Genomic DNA, 22,979 nt, shown 5'->3' with positions numbered 1-22,979 from the left:
TATTTATATTTAATACATATTTATTTTTAATTATAATTTTTAAATCTACTAATATGTAAAAGTTGTTTTTTTTAAAAAAAATAACTTATTCTATTATTAAATTTTTTTAATAAATAAGAATAAATTTATAAAATAACATTTTAAACTTTTAAAAATATTTAAAACTTTCTCATAAGTCGCATAAATTTTCCTCACATCGAGACTAAGTATATCAATCTAAAGAATCTCACATTCTTCAAACTTTATTCTCAAATCCTCACATCACAAATCTCCTTTTCAATGTAAACTCACTCTTAGTGTCTTTTCTTCAAAGGTGCGCATTGTAGGGTGAATGAAGGATAGTGAGGGTGGAAAAGAAGAGTGACATTCCTGAATGAATCCCTCTCTCATACGCAGAGAAAGAGGATGAAAGCTGCATTAATAAATTGATTTTATCCGATTTTGCACACCATCATTTCTTATGTGTTTTGTATGAGTGAATATGTATTAGTTTCACACTCTAAATTTATTTTTGTTAGCATAAAAATTATTTGCAAATAATAATATTTAAATTATTTTTAAAATTTATGATTATAAGTTAATATATATAATATTATTTCTTTTGAATAAAATTATATTGCTAAGTTTATAATGTTATGTTATGATAGATTAATCTGATAAATACTTATATCAATATATAAAATTAATACATTACGCTGTTAATATATATATATATATATATATATATATATACTTTATCAATATTTAGAAAAACTTATTTTCTTCACATTATTTTTAATAAAATATGTTAAATGAACTTCAACTTATATTTAATCAATTTTTAAATAAATTATTTTATCAAAAAGTATTGCAATTTATGATTTGTTTTTAATAATTTTTATACTATCAACATTATAACATTATGCATGCTGTTTTTCTCATGTAAAAACTATTTTTTTACATTCAAATAAAATTAATTATCTTAAAATTATTTTTGAATAATTTGTTCATAAGAAGATTTGATTTCATTTATAATAAATTATAACAAATATATATATATATATATAATCAACTATCCATATAGTTAATTATTTAAATAATATAATATTTTGTACTTGCTCCTCGTGTTATACTAATAACTTATTTTTTAGACACTATATTAAAAATATATTTTAAAATGAAACGTGAGACAAAAATAAGTAATTGTTCAGATATGAAATTTATTTTGTAAGTTTATAAAAAAAATATATAATTAACTAAATTTTACACAAAATGACTCTTATTTTATTTTTTAATTATTTTTAAAAATAAGGATAGATTTGTAAACTTGCATTTTTAACATTTTAAAAAATTAAAAAATTTCTCACATTCATCAAATCACTCACAAATTCACTTTACCATACCTCAATCCAAACAATCTCATATTCTTCGCGCTCTCCTCTCAAATACTCATACATTCACTTCCTCAAATCCTCACACATCTTCTTCCAAATTTAAACACAACCTTAAACCAATGTCATCGTCTAAAAAAACATAACACAATAAGATAAAATATTAAAACTATGGCCAATGCACATGCATATAAATTTAAATACATCAACAGCAAGTTTTATTCTATTTCTTCCACAACCCTACTACTATTAAAAAAACTAAATTCTAATTAATATAATAAATAAGCAAATGTTTGTTAAAAAAAATTATTAAAGATGTCTCATTAAAAACGAACAAATGATTCATTTTAAACACTTTTTAAGATGCATAAGGATTTCAATTCCATAGGTCAATGTAAGTTTATTTCATAAATAAATATAAAAAAATTGTGTTTAGTGATGTAAAAACTTGCATCTAACTCCTCGCTACCCATAATAAAACAAGAGCGTCTCCTATTAATAATAGGTATTTGTGTTCAACATATCATTTATACCTCAAATAATCCAATTTCAACATTACATATATAAATTAAATGTGTTTATATATAATTACTCAAATTCAAAATATTTTTATTTTTAGGGTTTAGGGTTTAGGGTTTACACCCTCTTTTATATGGTCATGTATCAAAGATTTATATGATATGGTCCTTGAAAATACTTATTGGATTGTGGGAACATGGGTTAATGTTAATTTCTGGAATGACATTTGGTATTTTCTTATATGTTTATCCTTAATTGCATGTATTCCTTATTCCAATAGGCTTAAACTTTCTTCTAAATTCTTTGAGGCTTGTAATGAGAGTTATTGACTTCTTCCCTCTCTTTTGTATGATATACTAGAGTTTTCGAGTTTGGAGAATATTGTTATTTCTCAGGAGAACGATGTTCCTAATTGGATGTTTGTGGATTCTAACATTTTAAATAAGAAATTTGTTTTCCTTTTTCCCCCTCCTCCTGGAAACATATATGATTGGAGCAATATTATTTGGTATTCTTCATTCCCCTGCTAAAACTTTAGTTTTATGGAAACTCCTTCATAATAGGTTGGCTACTAATCTTGAGGCTCAACAGAGAAGAATGATTTTATACTCCATGTGCTTTTTAAGTAAATCTCACTTGGAGTATACTTCTCATCTCTTTTTTTAATGCTCTGATGTTGTTTATGTTTGGATCTGGCTTCAACAAGTTTTTCTTGGGATGACTTTTTCTTCTTTTATGGACCTTATATATTTTATTAAGTCTTTTGAGAGCCCTTTTTAAAAACTGATTAGAATTGTTGTTGTCTCATTTTCAGTTTGGATGATTTGGAGGAGGATGAATTATTCCAGATTTCAACAAGAGATTAATACCCATTTTTCCATTGATTTTATCAAAAACTACATTCTACATGTAACTCTTCTAATAAATCTATGTATAATGATATATCTGGCTTTTCTACCTTGAAGTTCTTTGGTATCATTGAAGATTTTTTGGTATTGGTACTAGGCCTAGAAAAGTCTCAAAGCCTACCCAAGTTTTATGGAGTTTTTGACTTGTTGGCTGGATTAAATTCAACACTGATGGTGTTGCCAGAGGTTCTCCTAATCTTATTGCTTGTGTTAGGATCCTTAGAGGGAGTTTTTTGCTGGCTTTTCTTCTTTCTTGGGATCCAATCTTCCTTATTTGTCTAGTTTATGTGAGTTATCATTGTTATTAAGCATGTTAAAAAGGTTAATCATAGGCGTTTTGTGGCTTAAGAGTGATTCTACCTTTGTCTGCATTTTCTCTTTCTTTCAGGCATCTCATTCCCTTATCTATCTACGGTTTGAATAAATGTTTGTAGTCATTAGGTATTAGACCAGGGGCTATGGATCATATATGATACAATAAATATATTTTATTCTCCATTCATGGTGTTTTGTGTATACTAGTCTCTTTACCTAATGGAAATCAATTGAGTGTCAATCTATCCGGTATAGTTAAAATCTCTCCCTTACTCACTTTGACCAATGCTTTATAGGCACCTTCATTTCAAGTCAATTTGATCTTTGTTTCAAGATTGACCACAAACCACAATTGTTTAATCATTTTTCAACCTTTTGTTTGTTTCATTGTTCAGACACAACCATGGAGAGTGATTGGTACAACTAAAAGATCACACAATCTTTATCAACTAAGGACTTTGAGTGTCCATCAGGTGTCATAAAGCAAAATTTGGACGAGTATAATTGACACCGACATTTCATATATTCCTAATAATACTGTCAACATCAATAAATCTTTTGTAGATACTGGTAGTGCTAAACTTTGGCATTTTAGAATGAAACATTTGTCTCATGGCAAGTTGAAAACTTTGTCTTCATATTACCTAATTTTTTTATAGGTTTTGTTGATCCTTGTGATACATGTCATTTTTCTAAACAAAACAGACTACATTTTCCTTTTAGCTTTACTAAATCAAGAAAGTTCTTTGTTTTGCTTCATGTTGATATATGAGTCCTTTGATTCATGTTTATGTTGAAGGGTATAAACATTTTTTAACTATTGTAGATGATTTTATCCGATATACATGAATTTGTCTAATGAAAACTAAAGCTGAAAGACACACATTTACAAAATTTGATCAACATGTTTGAAAAGTAGTTCAATACTCATTTGGAAGTATTAAGAAGTGATATGAATTTCGTATGATTGATTTCTTTAATCGAAATTAGATTGTTCATCAAGCTACTTATGTGGAAACACCTCAATAGAATAGTGTTTTTAAATGTAAAAATCAACATATTTTGAATGTTAATTGTCATTGATTTTTTAGTGTCTTAATTATCTCTTTGTTTTTGGTCATATGTTATAAAACACTTTGTTCATTTAATTAATAGAACTCATACTCCTCTTTTATATAATAAATCATCATATAAAATGATTTACAATATAATACCAGATTTATCTCATAAAATTTTTTAGTTGCCGAGCTTTCAATACTACTAGTGGTGTTCAAAGAACAAAACTTAGTTTTAAAACTAGAAAATGTATTTTATTTTTTACAAATATGTGGTAAAAGATTTTTTTTGTCTGTATGAATAAAAAGAATATTTTTGTAACAAGATAACTCTATTTTCTTCCTTTTCTCATATTCATTGTTTTTTTCTCTACAAGAAATATATAAAACTAATAAATCATTACACCAATGCATCAATTAACAATTTCAATACCAATGTCATATTCAAATCAAATGAAAACTCAACATTCACCTATTATATTTAAACATTCACATTAACATTTCAAATAATCACACTTTATATTTAATCTTCTTATAATTCAAAATATTTTCATATACCTTAATTCCCGTGTTATTAAAGGAATTACTCCAAAATCTTAACAAAAATTTTAATTGCTTCCTAAAAAGTTTGATTCATCAATAAAGTATATAATTATAAATCTATATTAATTTATATACACCTCTCTCGGGATTAGATTTCACATCATTTCTAAATCTATATATGCAAAATATAAAAATAAATAATTTAAGAATTTAAGAAAATATAGAAACTCACTTAAAATAAAATTTTATTAAATTTATATTGCTTTACTTTTTACTTTAATTTGATAAAAAAAAGAGTTTGTTCAACCAAAAATAGAAAAAGACAAAAATAAAGTGAAAAAAAAGAAAAATAATAACAATAAATATAGAAAGATAAGACATAACAGTTTTACAAAATAATTATCGTATTTACTTCTTCACATAAAAACTATTAAGTTTATTTTTATACGTATTAAACATTATTGTTTTATTCTTTATAACTGATATATCTCTTTACGTATTCTTAACGTAGTTTATATAACACATTACTAATTGAGTTCTTACATATAAAAAAAATCGAATTAAAAATGTATTCTGAATATAGAAACTAAATTAAAATTATATTACGTAGAAAGCTGAATCGTTAATTAAGAGTTTCTTAAGATCATGTTTACTGATTAAATAATTACTAAGACCTACTACTATTAATTTAACCAAATATTTTAAATAAAATTTATATGTACCTGCCGAAGTGGATCCATCAATCACTATGATTATAATAGTAAAAAGCAAGAGACAAAACGACACGGAAAGAAGCGCGTGGAATTGTGCGTGGTCATCACTTCCAAACAAAATTACAAGGATCCAACCGACATCCTCAACCTTACATCCTGTTTCCTTACATTTCTTCTCTGTCTTCCTTTCTCTTCCATTCTCCCAATTTCATTTTCTTCTTCTACTCTTTCTCTCAACCATTTTCATTTTTTTTTACTTTCAGTTTTTTCCAGATAAAATCTCTGAGCGGTTTTTCTTCCTTCGGAGAAAACAAACAATAACGATCAACCAGTCTATTCCGTTCTGTTTCAGCTCTTCTCAGCTAACCCCAAATTCAATTCCATTGCTACAATCATTCTTTTTCTTCTAATTCAATAATGGACGAGTTCGGTGTTTTGACCGAAAGGTTTGGTCTCAAACCGCAAGGAAAGTCCGCTCCAATGGCGAGGGCATCAACAAAGCGACCTCCAATTGTCGCGGATTCCCAAACACGCCCCAATTCCAAATCCACCCTAAATGGATCCCCGTCTCCCCAAAGTTCCCCTCTTGATTTCAATTTTGATTACGGAGTTTTCAGCAGCAGCAGCGGCGATAACAAAACGCAGCATTTCGACAATATCTTCGGCGGAAACGCCAAATCCAATGGCGCTTCGTTTGACTACGATTCCATATTCGCCGGATCTAATAAACCGGTTTCCACGTCGTCTTATGTGGATGACATATTCGGTGGAATGCATGCGAAGAGTGTCGGCGTTGATGATCTGCTTGATAAGATTGGTGGATTAAATACGAACACCAACAGTCCAAACTCCAAAACGCCTCATTCTGATGATTTGATCCCTGGCTTTGGTGTTTTCAATAATGGGTAGTGAAACTTTGTCTTTAATTTCTTCTAGATTTGTCGCATTGATAGTTTAAACAGCTTGCTAATCAATGTCTTCCTTGAGAAATTAAAAGGAATATTTTTCTTAGAAATCACATAAACATCTTATATAATTACAGTGGAGTGTATTTTTATGCATCCTAATAAATGTATTTTTACTTTTATTCCTTAACTGGTGCTTTGCTTCTGTCATGATGTTATTGATATGAAGTGGACTTTGCGAATGATGGAATCTATAGGAGAATCTGATTGATCGACCACCTTTAGTGTAGTCTTCCTTCTAACCGCCTTTTTTCATCCTTAATATTTGAATTTGAGAGCTGTTTTTCATACATGCAATCCTTTTATTTTGTATTGCACTTTTAATGTGTGTCAATTGTTATATTCTTTAGTGTTGAGATGAATAAGCCAAGTGTCACTCCGAACAAACCTGCTGCCGTGTCCCATGATGATCCCTTTTTGATATTTGAAACCGTTTCAAGCTCGGCGTCTTCAGAATCATTCCTGGACTCGCTAGAGCAGATAACTAAGTTGAATAATTCTAAAGGGTCAAAAGGAAGCTCCCCAATATTGAAGTCCCACCCACCCAAGCCAATGAGTAAAGGTGCTTTTTAAATGCATGAGCTTCAACACATGACTAGCAATATATAACCTTCGTTTTCTTGTATACCACTGGCTGAATTAGCTGGTTTTTGATGCAGTTAAAAAGTCAAATCTATCATCTATTGATGAGTTTGAGAGTTTTGCCATGGGTGGGGCACGGACTAATGCTAGTAGTAGAAATGCCAATGTTCACGCTCCACAGACTAAACAAAACTTGTCAGCTAAGATAAACAATGGTAAAAGAGTTCCAGATGTGAAAGTGAGTCAGTCAAATGACGTGGATGATCTTGAATCCATCTTCAGCATGGGCTCTCGATCAAGCAGTGCTCCAAAGTCAAGGACTACAACTACGGTAAAAGCTATTAATATGATTAGCTCGAATGATTTTCAATACCCACATACTATATCCAGTTTAATTTTTGTGGCTGATGTGTTACTAAGGATCATGTGTATAATAACCAGATGAAGAATAAAGGGAAACCTGAGGTGTCACCAAGAGTTCCATCAGGATCCCCAGCCAGTGTGATGAAACCTCCCGCAGTGTCCTCTTTTGATGACCTGTCTCTGATTTTCGGTGGTAAGTTTTTTTTAAATTTAGTGATTTCTACTACAGTGAAGTGATCTTGTGGTCAAAATATCATTTATTTTTATTTTTTTTGTAGGCTCCCCATCATCTGAATTCCAGGAGGTTGAAGGCGAAACTGAGGAAAGACGAAAAGCAAGATTAGGACGTCATCAGAGGGCACAAGAACGAGCGGTGTGTGTTATTATTATTTTATCTCTATTTCCTTTAATAAAGAAAGGGAAGCTCATCAATGCAAATTATACATCATCTTCTTTAGCCTATAATGATGTCTACAGTGACCAGCATATGATATTTTTGCATACGCTTCCTTAAAAGAACATACGGAGTCTTCCTTGTTCATAACATTACAGGTTTTATTGAAATAAATTCTCATTGAATTTTTTTTATTACTGTCATATTTTCAGTTAAAAGCAGTGGCTGATATGAACCAGCGTGATATTCAAACTAAGATGGAACAAGAAGAGAGGCGGGTAAGCAAGTTTTTGTTTGCTTGTTTAGATTTGTTATTTATTTCCAAGTGGAATCACTGTATAATATCCATAATTTTTTTGTTTTTATATTTTATATATTTGTCAAATTTTCTTTGCATGACTTTTTATTTTAATTTGGCAGAGAATTGCTGATAGTGCGGATATTCAGATAAAGCGCTGGTCTGCAGGGAAAGAAGGCAACATGCGGGCATTGCTCTCATCGTTACAATATGTAATACTCTCTTACAATCATTACTATCAATTGATAATAATTCATTTCACTTTAGTGCTTTTTAATATACCTCTTTTGCACTGTAATTTGATTAGCATTCTTAACAAATATCTTGAGCAGAGTGATTAAATACCGCCAGTACACAGTCTTAAAATTTGGAAAAACCATAGTAGTCAATCACAAATAGTGGCGAGGCGTAGCCAGCTCCAAAAAGGCTATAGCAAGATTGAAAAAAAAACCTAAATGATCAAAGTTAACTACACATACATATCAATAATAACAAATAAAGGAATTGAACAACCCAAAACCTCTATTATAGAACAACTAAATATTCAAATTCAATTACAAGCATTTTATAGGTATCATCATCATCATCTACAAGGTTACCCATTGATAACCATACTCAACCAACCAAGCACTTGTGAACTCTCCCTTAAAAAGGTTAGTTGTTAGTTGAGAAAGACCTTGGCACTTAAGTACTCAAACATCTCATACTACTCGATGTGAGACTTAACACTTCTTAATATAAAGTCTCTGTCATAGGATTGAGAGTTTATGTCCTTACAGCTGCACTATATGACACCACTTGGTCTTTCAAGTAAACCCTCAGCAGGTAGCTCTTTTTGAGACATTGTTAATAATAATAAACTCTAACCAATTGATAAGTATCCAAGCAATTGGGGAAACCTAAAAGGGTAGTTGCGTAGCAGGGAGAATCAAGCCACTTACAATCCATTTGAAGCTTATCTGCATCGTCTTTGCAGTCAGCCTTCCAATGCATTTATACAAACCCTCGTTAGTTTTTGGATAATTTTTTATTCTTGGATTGCTGTTGAAGAATTGGGAATTAAGATAACAGCTTTTGCATGTAATGGATGATGAAGTAATAGTGAAAACCCCCTTATACTTGTCTTCCTTTCCTTTGAAGGCATCTTTAGTAGCTTTAAAAATTTGCACAAGGAGCCTCTTAGCCTTGATAGTATCAATAACATTGCTCCAAAAGGTAGGCATGAAACAATGCTGATTGCTCTTTTTCCTCATCTTTGCTATTTTGGACTTCATCACTAATTGATTGAAAGCGAACAATTCTGTAATTGTTTTTCGTTTTAATTTTTTTTAATATGCTACCCCTTATTATAATGTAAGGAATGTTGTGCCAAACCTTGTATTCCATATCTATTCTAATCGATTCAAACTTGTTTTTGAACCTCCTCGTAGTGTTCAAGGCCAATGAGTTGTTATAATAAATCTTACAAAATTAACCCCTCTTTGTTATTCTATTGACCCAATCTTTCCAATGCCTTGTATAAAATCAACACATTGGACAACACATGGAGTCCAAAACAAATGTCATCTCTTGGCTTGGAATAATTTATCTAAGACTAAATTTCATAAAAAAAGAGAGCAACAACTAACAAGTAATGATAAGAATCAAAATTGTTAAAATGGAACTACTTGGGAATTTTTTATCAATTAAAACATAATTATTTCCGTTGTTTGGTAACCACTTGGACAGCCTTGTGTCCTCCAATCTCCTCGGAAAGACTACCAAATAATAGCTCAAATAACTTCTCTGTGGTCTTCCCATAAACAGATGCATCAACAATCTTCACAAACATTAGTTGGATAATTCACTAAGAATTTATCAACAACAACAATATTATATCATTAGGTTAGGTGGATTACATGAATCACAACCATTGTGCTTGGTAAAAGACAAAAGATTCAACGCAATCTGGCTTGACCAATTCTATTCTTTCGATGTCCTTCTTGGTCTTTCTATGCTCTTCTTCACTGGGGTAAAAACCATCTAATCTACTCTTCTAACTGTTGCCTTCCTTGGCCTTCTCTAGACATGTTCAAAATCACTTAATCTAGTTTCTGTCATCTTTTCCACTATTAGTGCCACAACAATCTGTTCTAGTATTTGATCATCTTAATAAGGTTCCATTTTTCTTATCTGTTCATGCATCAGATATAATTAAGCTACTACACTTTTTCTCTTTCTAGATTGTGCTTTTTCTTCCGTGTACTCATCCCCTTTATACAGAGAAAAGCTCTACACTCGTGAAAGCTTGGAACCTTTAGATTTGGGCCATATTTCCTATATTGTCAACCGTTCACTTGAAGCTTTTTGAGTGTGCAACGTGCTACAATGGATCTACAGCACCACCATTACACAACGATTAACTACAATAAACAGAATGAAACAAACCATTTTGTCCGTTCTCCATGGTGGAACAATTGCTCTTCTTTTCTAACTTCATGTCCAATTCTTTTGTATCTTTAAAATGAACAACATAAAACAAAACTTGTGTTCTGTCTTGTTCTGACCTGTTTATCCAAAATCTACCCATGTTTCTTTTGGTAAGGAGGCTAGAAACTTATGCTATTTGAAATTAAATTTAAATATATATTTGAAATTAAACTTAACCGGGATATATAAATAACTATTAGACCTTTGGTTAAGTGAAGGTTCTGCTAGGTCTTATTTAACAGGAAGGTAATGGATTGTTCTCGTGTCTTTTATTTCCTTTTAGTGTTAATTGTTAATAAATTAATATTTTACTAAACTTACGACATTTGTTTTATTTCACGACTCCATCTTACCATTGAGTTTATATGCAGGTTCTTTGGCCAGAATGTGGTTGGCAGCCAGTGTCTCTCACAGATATGATAACTTCCGCTGCAGTTAAAAAAGTGTATAGAAAAGCAACTTTATATATTCACCCAGATAAAGTCCAACAGAAAGGTGCTACCCTGGAACAAAAATACATAGCAGAGAAGGTTTTTGACATTCTTAAGGTACGCTGGTGAATAGTTATGAAGAAATAATATTCTTTACCTTCAAGTCTATACCCATTTTTTCCCCTCCTAAATGTCATTGTAATTCTACCATATCCGATTTCTACTTCTACCAGATATAATATACCCATACAATTCCACAAGAAATCATGAAAATTAAACTTATGTTCTAATTGAAAAATGATAGCAGTGATACTTTTTCTTATATTTATTCTTCTGAACTTGAAAACAGGAATCTTGGACCAAGTTCAATGCGGAAGAGCTTTGTTAAATCCCCCCTCTGCAAATGTTTTTTCCAAAATCAATAGATCTGTTAGCACTTTGCAGTGTTCTGGTATCGGCTTGTTGGCTTGCCTAGCTGATGCCTGATATATTTGTTTTTATGCCGTTGAAGATAACTGCATGAATGGTGTGGCATCATTTGGCAGCAGATTCATTTTCCTCCATGACATTGAACGCTCTGCAATGAGTTACGACATCTTTGTTGTAAGTAGTAATAATGTTGATGGATTCAGGTCAATGTACAAATTCTAAATGCTCAAGCTTCCCTAAAAATTCAGCCAGCTCCCAAATTGTGATGACAAGGGTATACATACCTTATATTTAGGTTACTAGAAATTCACAATTGCTCGCTTAATATATCGTGGGAATGAGTGATAATTCAATTATATACTTGTAACCTCTCTTTTGTACGAATAGAAAAGTTTCGATTGATATTTTTTTTGTCTTCATCTGAATGAATGAGATTGCTTGTGATTTTTTATTCCTTTTATTGAAATGTTAATAGTTATATAAATCCAAAGCATTATCACTGAGGTTTGTCTATTTATGATCCACTTGATATAAATTTAGTTTTTGAATTCTATAATTTGAAAGTGAATAATGTATATAAATGAGAGGAATTCTTATTTTATATGCCAGTTATGGAATTGAATTAAATCAAAGTTTATATTTTAATAGACCTGTTATAAACCTTTCTAACCATGTTTTATTATCTTTGGGATGTTGGAACCATGTTTTATTATCTTTGGGATGTTGGAAGTGTTTTATACATGTGGGAGTTGGCCTAATGTGAGATAGCTTTATGCACCAAAAACATGCACTTGAGCTCATTTGTTACCTAAACTCATTTGTTTCGTCATGCTTGCAATAATTTTGCTAATGCCGAAAACATTGAGACATTTTCTTTAAAGGATTAAAAAAAATCGGTATTGAATTAATGATGGGTGAAAACAGCAAATAAGAATGGACCGTTTTCTTAAATAAAACATATTAAACAATTCCAGATCTCTGAATTTTTTTTCAGTATTTTTGGCTTTTGAAACAATCTCACTTTTGAAGGTAAAGTTCTTGTACATGTTTTTTAAGTTCTAAAAAAGATTGAGTATAAATAAAATATAATTAAAGTAGTGATTTAGTATAATGGTAAGCGAATGACTTAGTTGATCCTTATTGTGTTATTTAATTGAAAAATAATTATTTGACAATGAGTCCTTGCACTAAAATACAAATCTCATGTGGCGAGGCGGTGCATTGAGGTGGTGCATGGTGAAGGTAGTTTTGTCATTATGCAATACAACAAAAAACGAAAAGTTTTTTAATTTGAAGGGGTGTTTTAGTCAATGTGTGTTTTTGTAATTAAAGTTTGCATTACAAGAATAGTAGGAATGGGGAATTTTAATAGGTAGAGGAAGGTGTAGAAGAGAGTTTTGTTGTTGCTATTAACCGAGAAGAGTAGAACGACGAAAGTATTTCACAGGAGTGAACATGAATAATGACTGAAGATTTTCGCTCGCAAATGTTGGTAAGGTTTATTTTTGTTTTATGGTTTATTTGATTTTGTTTGGTTTTGAAGAAGGTTATTTTTGGTTTGTTTGGTAAGGTTGTTTGTTTTGTTGTTGGGGTGATTGTGGTCGTTCTGTTTTTAACCACTTCTAATGGTCTGCACTTTTTTTAGTTATTTATTGATTTGGTTAGTTTATTTGAAAATGTGGTGGTCGTGGTGTGTTGTTTTGGTTGTGGTAGTGGCAATGGGTAAGGTGTTTTGTATTGTGTACTTTGTTTTGTTTTTTTATGTGTGGATTATGTTTTGTTTGTTTTGATTTTGATAAAATCAATAGTTTTTGAAGGTTTGAAAAATGGCAAAGTTCAAAAAAATTCTCTCGTGGAGGAAACCAAATGAAGGTACGATTGTTTATAATGTTAGGTTGATGTAGTTGAAATATTTTTGAAATCTACTAGTATTGAATAAAGAATTTGTTGTTTTGTGTTATGATTTTGATTTTGTAGTTAAGAGTTAGACACATAATGCACACTAAAGAATACATCAAACAACGTTTAAATGGATAGTTGAAGTAGAAAATGTGTTGTAGGTGGTCAGTTGATACTAATGCATTTAGGATTAGACAAAATTTAGTTCATTTTTCTGTTGTGGATGTATGTTTTGGATTAGGATTGTAAATGTAGATGATTTTTGTAAGTTTTACACATTGCTTGCATTAGTGTTTTTTGTCTTCCTAGGACTTCTAGGAATTTTATTTTCTTTTTCTTTTAAAGTGTTAGACAATTTAGATGCATTCCATCTATACAATTGGGGGGTGCAGTTCATAATTTAATAGTTTTAAATTTGACACAGGCATTTGAAGTTTATTACTAGCAAAGTTATGCTTGTGAGATATATTTGGTTGGTTGTGTTGTTGTATTGCAGGTTAGTGAAAATTTTATGACAAGTATTTTTGTAATGAACTTTGAGGTTTTTTGATCATGATGGAGTCTTTTTTTTTTTTTTTACCAAAATGGGGTCGGTGTCAAAAAAATTACAAATCTGGGGCAAGTTGTGTCAACTTGGCATGACTTCTGCCACGTCAACCTAGGGTCGTGCTAAGTTGGCACGACTTTGTCCACATCATTTTTTTTTTAAAAAAATCTTGTTTTTAAATAAATATATATTATAATTATTTAATTATAATTAAAATTATAAGTTATGTAATATTTGAAATTAATTTGATAAATAAATTTTTTATGAAGGAATAATACTTAGGTAAAGAAAATGAGGAAAGTAATAATCAAATTTGAATTAGAATTTTATTATCAAACTTGTTTATGCGGACAATTGCTTCTATTGTGACTTTCGGTTATGCAATATGAACATTTTTTTTGTTTTTCATATTTTTTATTAATCTAATAACCAAATTAATATATTACATTACCGTCAAACATGATTCATACACAATTATTCATTATTTTATTGCTTAAAACTAACACCCTTAGAAAAATTATGTATCAAATTAATTTTAAACATTACATAACTTACTACTCAATATCTAAATAAGAAAATTTTACAAGAAAATATATATATATATATATATATTATGACGTGACAAAGTCGTGCCAACTTTGTATGACTTCTACATATGAAGTCGTGCCAAGTTGACACGACTTGCTTAGATTTGTAATTTTTTTGAAAACGACTCCATTTTAGTAAAAACAGAAAAAAAGGCCCCATGACGGTCAAAACCACGAACTTTGAATTATTTTGAATGTCAATGATTTGTGTATTACTTTTTTTGAAATAGTTGTGGGAGGTTCACCTTCTATTCTTCCAATTGGATTTGAATCCACTCAATGATGTTTAGGGTTGTGTCTTAAGCCTCATATTTGACCTAGTTGGGCTTGGACTACGTGACTTTTTGCATGGGCATTATTGGGATTGCCTGAGTGAGTTGCATGAAAAAAAGGCCCAACGTTACTGGGGTTATCTCGCCTGGGCGAGATCCTCTAGGGGCTTCTAGGTTGGACGAGCTTGGGTGAGTGTTGGTACGTTCCATTTTTCCCTTTTTAGTTTTGTCTAATCTTCTTTTGCCCTTTCATCTCCATTCTTCCCTAAAATCCTGAAACTAACACAAATTTGACAATAAATTGTTCTAATTCAAACTATAAACACAAAATATGTAAAAAAGTTTAAATTCATAAATCATGAGTTATATTATGATTATTTTATTAATTAATATCTATAAGTGTTCCTATTTTAATATGAAATATTATTGAAATTTCACACTTATTAGTGATTCAATAGTTGATGAGAAGTTAACAAATTCTTTCTAGGATATATTTTAAATGATCATGACACCATATAGTAAATATTTTTGTATTTAGAGAAGAAGATTACCGGGGATAGAAAATATCCTTCCTTTTTTCACTTCATGAAACGAAGGAGTAACTCAATTTCCACTTTTTTTAACTATAAATATTTTTGTAAATGTTTGATCCATTTTCTCCGTCAAATAAAAAAAAATAAAAAAAACACTTACATATGTATTAATGTTTTTTAAGCGGTGGGATTTTTCATAATTAAGGTAAGACCTTAGTGAAGAATTGGAGATACCTTGTTTGCTTTGTTTATTTTTTTAAACATGGACGAGTGTCTCAACAACATGAAGATGACAATTAAAGGTTAACCGAAGTGGTGTCTCCCATTATATTTTCTTTGAACTGTGCAGAACTTTTTTTTATAGATTTTTCTTATAAATATTTTATGGAACTTATAAAACTTATAAAAAAAATTCTAAAAAGATATTCATTTCTTATAAATATTTTAGAATTTGACAGCAGAAATTTCACAAAATATCTTTCATCTGGTATCATTTCTCCCCTCAGAATAAGTTTTGTTGCAGGCAAAGCAGTAATGTGAGGAAGAAAGCATTGATGAACATTTTTCAGTCTGTTGTTATAAAATGAGAGAAAATCTGTTCTTAGCTTTCCAGCTAAACATTTAGTAGTGTACAATAATTGTTTGTTGGTATCTTCCATAAAATTATTATGTGATGAGGTAGTCACTGAACAAGATAAACCTAAACCTGCTGTGTCTATCAAACCCAAAAAACCGCATTGACTTCCTGATGAGCATGTCGTTTCTGGGAAAGTGGTATCGATTACTCAGCTTTCCATTCATTTTCAAATTTTTTTTATTATCTATATTAAAAATTTCGAGTATTTCTGGCATTAATATCTGACAAAATTCTAAATAAACTACAGTCATTTTATTTAACAACAGTCTTACAAAGAAAATATTAAATCAATCTCAATATTGCTCATAGTTAAGGAATGTGATTATTAATAATGTGGTTGTATATTAATAATAATAATAAAGAGTGATAGTAATATATTATCATTATTAACAATAATACTAAAAATGATAGTGATAATAATTAAAAATAATAATTTTCAATGAAAGTGAGCTGAGAGTGATAAAGATATGTTTTTTTTTAGATTAGAGTGATTTGTTTCTTATAAACGACAAACGCATTTTTTTATATAGTTTAACACAGAATCTTAATAGAGTTATTCATTCAAATTTGAATTAAACATCATCAAAATTCATTAACACACAAATGAGATCTGATCAACTTGATTTCTTAACATAAACTTCAATCATGTGTAATAAGTTATAGAATAAAATATAAAAAGTAAAATCCAGAAATCTTTTTAGCATATACTTAGAAATAAACTTATTAATGGAACTTAAATTCTTTTAATACATTTATTTCAAATCTAACAGTTAACTAAGCCCTTTAAAGTAGACCCGGTGACCACTTTTAATGAGAAATTTGGCATAATTATAAACCTTAACCCCTTCCATTCATTTTACAGATACTGAATTTTGAAGTAACAAATCCTGATATCTTATTGTTTTTGTATCAGGAAGGTCTCGTTCTTAAATGACATATGATGCATTCAGTTAAGGCAATTACTACTACAGATAAATGAACTCAGAGTTGGGAAATTCAGAGGTGGTGGGGTTGCAGAGTTTAATGAACAAAATGGTCAGATGGCAACACTGTTCCTTAACTTCAGTCCCTTCATTACTTTTTAAACACTGCCCTCATCACAAGTTGGCGTCTGCACGCAAAATGAAACTCACCCTTCGTGACCATAATGCAATGGAATGCACTATGATTATGTTATGCATGCCATAATATATATATATATATATACACACACACAGAGACAAAGCTTTTGATGTTTCCTAGTCCTATCTACTTTCAGATGACTCCATTAATGATTAAAGATCCATCGCTTTCAAGTTTGATAACACAGTGAAAGCGGCTAGCGGTGGAGTGAGCCATAAATCCTTGTCCGAGGCAAGAGATGGAGAAATAAAGGGATACGTGACAAAAAAGCATGGAAGTTGGCATGCATATATAGCTGTGTGCGTGTGGATGTGGCGAAAAATGACAGACTTCAGATGATTCAGATAATTATATATACATGGCAGATATCAATCATGCAGTGTCGAGTGAGATTAATGTTATTGCATGGAGATTCCACACCACCGATCACACCAACGTTGTCGCATTCTTAAGCTTTTCAAATCAATTTTATTCATGCACGCACCTACCTAATCACTTTTTTTTTTCAACATCATGACATGTTTGAATTTATGGTGACACTACATTTGAAATTTGTTTCTTTTTCATTTATGAACTTTTTATATATGGTTTAAGCTTAGTTATTCGTTAGAACAAAAATAATTAGTCTTCAAAAGGTGTATAAAAAACGTGAATTTAGAAGAGTAAAACAATTGCAGAAAGTAAAGAGTTTAGTAAAAGAAATTATTGGTGAATTTGTCGAATAATCTGTGTGAGAGAAACTAGGTTGTTATGATTGAGTAAATACCGTTGGGTTTAATGTAATAAAAAAACTGACATAAGAAAACGAGTTTTAAGAGGACACAAATCCTTCCATTTTTATTGTCTAATTAAAAGTTTTTATCGTCTTTCCAAAAACACTAAATCGCTTCAAAATCAAACAAGACAAAAAAGAAAACAAGTGAAAAAAATCTTAAGAATTGTAACTAGCAAGTTGTTCCTAGAATAACAAAAATAGATACAAACATATAGACAGATGACAATTGCAACAAAACAGTGCAAAAAATTAATTGCAGAGGTCTAGTTTTTAGTGTGTTATTATAGTATTTGTCCATTTAATCTCTTATTGATATTATATATAACCATAACTATACACTTTTAAAGTTTTAATTTTGAAATTTAATGATTTTTATTTTTGTTTATTATTTTAAAATTAACGCATATCTAAAAGAGAAACGGATTTTGGCATGTATTACATTCATTATTTATAAATATAACTACTAAAGTTGCAGAGTGGTTCAAGTTTTAGTGAATATTTTTCTTAACCTTGGATCTTTAATTAGACAGATATTGTATTTCAATCTCCCAAATTGGGACTTACAATTCTTTGTCCCCCAAAAACAGCAAAGAAACTTGAGGAAAACTTCATTAAGACCAACTATATTTATATGCTTTTATTTTTGAACTGGATTGATACCAAGTTACAAAGTAGAAATTAAGTAATTAACAGGCCTACTACGCCATAACTATATGAACAAGAAAACTGGTTGCATAAATATAAATTACAGAAATTTTCAGATATTTCTAGGAATGGAAATCATAGTTTAGTCAATAGTTGGTCTTGAAAGGCTTGTAAGTTTTAAGATCAAAGACAATCCCAGCAAGAGAGCCAACTGCAGCACATAAAGTGACCAAAAGGCAAGAAATGTTAAGTATTTGAAAGCAGATCCACTTTGTACTCCACTTTGGTATTCTCTTTTGAACAATGTACATCTCCACTGGGAAATACACTGCAAGGGGCCAAAATCCCAGAGCTCCAAGAAGTCCCCCCATGTCATTGAAGAATGGCAGCAGCATTGCTATTACAGTGCTTATCACTACATATATTGTCCTCCAAACCAATCGGAAGAGGTTCAGCTTGTAGGGACGCAAACCAGGTACTCCAATTTCAATTTCTTTCTTCACAAAATCACTGTCTGGGAATCTACTTGCTACGATTTTCTCAACGAAAGCAAAGAGAGGCTGTGAGAAAACTTGGTATGAACCAACAAGGTGGACCACAATGGCAGCATTAGCAATGTCAAGGAGCCAGTATGGGTTGTAGAAGCCAAAACCAGTGAGAAGGTTTCCAGGGCTTAAGTCTCCAAAAGCAGCATACCCAGAGCACCCACAAAGCATGTAGAAAAAGGTGGTGACTGCAACACCGATCAAAGCAGACTTCTTCATTGTTTTTGATGCTGATGGAGGGGATTTCACTGTGTCCTGTTTTATGACATTTTACATAGCCCTGTTATTCCACACCTTACTTCACTCTCATAATTTAACTAAATGAATTATACCTGAATTTCTATAAGGATGAAGGAGTATGAATAGGCAAAGGCTATGTTACCAACAGCTTGCATGGCTCTCAAAATTTTATCAGGTTTTGTCACAGTACCAACAATTATCCCGGTTACGCCTCCCTTAATTCTTCTGTTTCCTGTTACATGAGCAATATATGTCAGATTTCTAACCAGTGTTTAAATATAAACAAATCATCCTCATGGGCATGTGAATAGAATCAATTCATACCAATGACTTTTCCAATACCCATGCCTAGTCCAATGGTGGAGTACGTGACGGACATGACAGCAGCTACAATGGAGAGCCACCATAATTGATCGAAGTCTGGAATTTGAGAGAAAATCATCTCCACAATACCAAACGAAATCATGTACATGTTGCTGTTCATACGACAGTGACTTTTCCCTCCGTTCTTGTGGAAACAATCAGATCTTTCGATTGCCCTGTTTGATAAGGCACAAGCCAAAAACAGCCCAATTATACTATATAACTTTCCTTGGATATATAGGAGTTAATTACACATTTCACTATCACTAAAGTCTCAAACTTACATCATGCTAATGGAAGCCGCTATAGTGTAACCGATGGAGATTCCAAAAAGGTTAACATACTGAACTAGTCCACACATCTTGACCTTAAAATCGTTGCCACCTGAAGAAACACAGGCACAAAAGAAAGGTGCTAGGATAAAAGTGTGAAGGAAAGAGAAGTTAATGGAGTAAGTTAGGGTGGTGAGTTATACCAAAGTTGGAACGAATAGCATCCATGTAAGTGTAGTTTCTCTTGCCAGTGAGAGGGTCACCCGTACGATAACAGTCGGTGAGAAGCAGGGAAGTGAAGTAAGTGATGGCAGAGAAGAGAAGCATGACAGCAGGACCAGCAATCCATCCAAGCTGAGCTATAGCCCAAGCCAGAGAGAGAACTCCAGATCCTATCACTGCCGTTATTATGTGCGCACTTGCAGTCCACACTGTTCCTGTGCTTGTCATTGTCATCCACACCATATAACATATGTATCAGAGGAAACAACATTACAGAATACACAAAGGGTGTAGCATTTTAGTATGAATAATCATGGTTTTACTATGTACCAGTTCGTTTGGGGCGACCATCATCATCGAAGCATTTAGAGTCTCCTTGTTCATGCATGTCAAGGGAGACGCTAAATGTTTCCTGATCAGATTTGCTGCCACGGCCATCCATGCGAACCATCTTTGTTATAACACAATGAACAACAACAACAACCCAAGTTAGGCTTCGGAGTAAAATGTCAGAGTAAAATGAAGACTAAAACAGTGTGCGCTGTGTGTGTGTGTAGTGAAAGGTTTAGAAATTGTGTGAAAGAGAGAAGAAGGGTGGTTGGTATTATAATGAGGTAGTGACATTTATGTGTAATAAAGGTTAACTTAACTCAAATGCCCAGAATCTGAGGGAGTTTGACAAACCTCCAAAGACTGAAAGAGTTGGTGGTTCAGGCAAAAATGGTGATCCTGGAAGTCAAAAGAGAGAGTGTAGGAATACAGAATATGAAATCACGTGTTTATGTTTATGCAATAAAGAAGGCGTGACGTTGTGGTATATATAGAGAGAAATATACCTTCACCATCATAAATGATATATAATAAATGATAAATTTGTAATTAAATTAAAATACACACATTGATAATTTACATTTTTATCACATTATAATTTTTAATATTATAATTTTAATATTTTTTATATCATTTTATTTTTAAATTTATCATTTGTTATATATTTATTTCTAAACTATTACCTCAAATGTATACAATTTTATAGATTGTTAAAGTATTATTTTTCATTAAATTATATGAAAAAGGATAATTTAACAATAATAAGAGTTGTATAATTAAATTAAAATAAATATATTGATAATTTAAATTTTTCATACAATCACATTACAATTTTTAATATTATTATTTTAAATTTTTATATCATTTAATTTTAAAATTTATCTTTTGTTATATATTTATTTCTAAACCCATCATAGATTGTTAAAATATTATTTTTCATTAAATTATATGAAAAATGATAATTTGACAATCATCAGAGTTGTATAATTAAATTAGAATAAATACATTGATAATTTACATTTTTCATACAATCACATTATAATTTTTAATATTATTATTTTAATATTTTTTTATATCATTTAATTTTTAAATTTATCTTTTATTATATATTTATTTTTAAATTCATCACATCAAGAATTGTATACAATTTTATAGATTGTTAAAGTATTAGTTTTCATTAAATTATATGAAAAATGATAATTTGACAATTATGAAAGTTGTATACAAAATTGATTTAAATATAATATATATAATAAAAATAAATTTATAATTAAATAATATAAAAAAAATATTAAAATAAAGTATTAATAATTGTAATATGATTATAAATATTATAAACAACTATATTATGGGGTTTTGATTATTCAGCCACCAGAAAGTGCTGGCAAAAAAATGTCCTTGTAATATCTCCGTGTTTAATAAACGACCAAAAAGAGGGTTTATATATAACTTTTTCCTTTTTGTGAAGTTAACCAGTTATGATGTGTTTGTTTCTGGTTAACTAAGTAAGGAACATTTATCTCTATACTATTTTTTTTTCTTTTATAGAATTTTCTTATAAACTAACAACTTGTTTTTCTTTATAGTTAAGATTCACTTTATTAGTTGCTAAATTTAAATACTTGAGTAAGGTATATTGATCCTATCACAGTTATAAAATTGGTGTCTAAATTTATGGAAATACTCTGTTTTCTATTAACACCTCACCTTTTGTGGTTTCGTAAATTCACTATCTAGCACAATTTACACTTTTATTTTTTCATCTATCATCTTTTTATTTTTATTTCTCTATTTAGCACCCTTTTGTTTTTATTTCCCTATCTAACACTCTTTTATTTTTTATTTTCCTATCTAGCACAATTTCAAAAATAAATAAATAAATAATAAATTTTAAAAAAATTGATAATTTTAATTTTAAATGCATTAAAAATAAATATTTTAAATGTTTAAAATAGTTAGAAATATAATTAATGAATAAAGAAATGATTTTTTACAAAATAAAAATAAAAAAGTAATAAATTTAAAATGTTTAGTTTAAAAATTATTTTTTGTTAAGAATGAAGAAGATAAAAAATTAAACTCTACAACAACATAAAATTTGAATCTATAAACATAAATTAGTATTTATGTTTATTATTATTGATGATGTAATCATGTTAATTTCAAGTAAAAAATACATATAAAAAAACCAAGTTGAATAAAGACTAATATGAACATAAGAGAACAACGAACAAAAAAATGTTCATATTGTCAAACACCAGGACACACATAAAGAACTTGTCCAACATTACTTGATTGTGCACTTCTCGTCATTAATTATGTTTCATTTCACACAAACTATTTAATGTATCATTGAAGAAAATATTAAATAATGATCATCTTTCATTTATTTTCCTTTTTATGATCAACATATACTTATTTAGTATCGCCTTATATCTCTTATATTTATCTTATTTAGATTTTTTTTTATATCTTTATCTTATTTTGTTTTGTCTTTATTTTATATCTTTTATGTTTTTAGTTATTATATTTTTTCTGTTATTCTTTATTTATTTCTGTTTTTTGTTTTTATTTTATTGTTGTTGTTTTTATTTTCTAGACTTATTTATTTTTGCATTTATCTTTTCTCATTTTTA

General features: G+C 30.1%; 2 protein-coding genes across 3 annotated transcripts; one reads left to right on the top strand and one right to left on the bottom strand.

Moving 5' to 3' along the window:
- Positions 1 to 5,491: 5,491 nt before the first annotated feature.
- LOC137820192 (Chaperone DnaJ-domain superfamily protein) lies at positions 5,492 to 11,805 on the top strand. Its single transcript, XM_068624114.2, has 9 exons — positions 5,492 to 6,328; positions 6,739 to 6,950; positions 7,048 to 7,301; positions 7,412 to 7,526; positions 7,612 to 7,706; positions 7,940 to 8,005; positions 8,148 to 8,237; positions 10,866 to 11,042; positions 11,275 to 11,805. Exons 1-9 carry the CDS (start codon positions 5,841 to 5,843, stop codon positions 11,311 to 11,313), a joined length of 1,536 nt encoding a protein of 511 aa, XP_068480215.1. The 5' UTR covers positions 5,492 to 5,840; the 3' UTR covers positions 11,314 to 11,805.
- A 6,635-nt stretch (positions 11,806 to 18,440) lies between these two features.
- On the bottom strand, positions 18,441 to 20,815 carry LOC137822768 (amino acid permease 3). Of its 2 annotated transcripts, XM_068627762.2 has the most exons (7): positions 20,698 to 20,815; positions 20,344 to 20,464; positions 19,995 to 20,228; positions 19,804 to 19,903; positions 19,481 to 19,695; positions 19,249 to 19,388; positions 18,441 to 19,171 (listed from the first exon to the last, which is right to left on the bottom strand). In XM_068627762.2, the coding sequence occupies exons 2-7, from the start codon at positions 20,462 to 20,464 to the stop codon at positions 18,518 to 18,520; spliced, it is 1,464 nt and encodes a 487-aa protein (XP_068483863.1). In that variant the 5' UTR covers positions 20,698 to 20,815; the 3' UTR covers positions 18,441 to 18,517. The 2 variants fall into 2 exon arrangements, with proteins under 2 accessions (XP_068483863.1, XP_090152037.1); XM_090295911.1 differs by lacking the exon at positions 20,698 to 20,815 and having other exon boundaries at positions 20,344 to 20,576.
- Positions 20,816 to 22,979: the final 2,164 nt, after the last annotated feature.

Source organism: Phaseolus vulgaris, chromosome 9, assembly GCF_051622355.1.
Source record: "Phaseolus vulgaris cultivar YP4 chromosome 9, ASM5162235v1, whole genome shotgun sequence".
NCBI classification, from domain to species: Eukaryota; Viridiplantae; Streptophyta; class Magnoliopsida; order Fabales; family Fabaceae; genus Phaseolus; species Phaseolus vulgaris.
This window is presented reverse-complemented; position numbering and strand designations above follow the sequence as displayed.

Coding starts and splice junctions, on each gene's coding strand:
- LOC137820192 (XM_068624114.2), top strand. CDS start 5,841: ATGGACGAGTTCGGTGTTTTGACCGAAAGGTTTGGTCTCAAACCGCAA. Junction 7,527..7,611: donor CCTGTCTCTGATTTTCGGTG/GTAAGTTTTTTT, acceptor TTTTTTTTGTAG/GCTCCCCATCATCTGAATTC. Junction 11,043..11,274: donor AGGTTTTTGACATTCTTAAG/GTACGCTGGTGA, acceptor ACTTGAAAACAG/GAATCTTGGACCAAGTTCAA.
- LOC137822768 (XM_068627762.2), bottom strand. CDS start 20,464: ATGGTTCGCATGGATGGCCGTGGCAGCAAATCTGATCAGGAAACATTT. Junction 19,696..19,803: donor GCGGCTTCCATTAGCATGAT/GTAAGTTTGAGA, acceptor CTTATCAAACAG/GGCAATCGAAAGATCTGATT. Junction 19,389..19,480: donor GGGTATTGGAAAAGTCATTG/GTATGAATTGAT, acceptor CTCATGTAACAG/GAAACAGAAGAATTAAGGGA.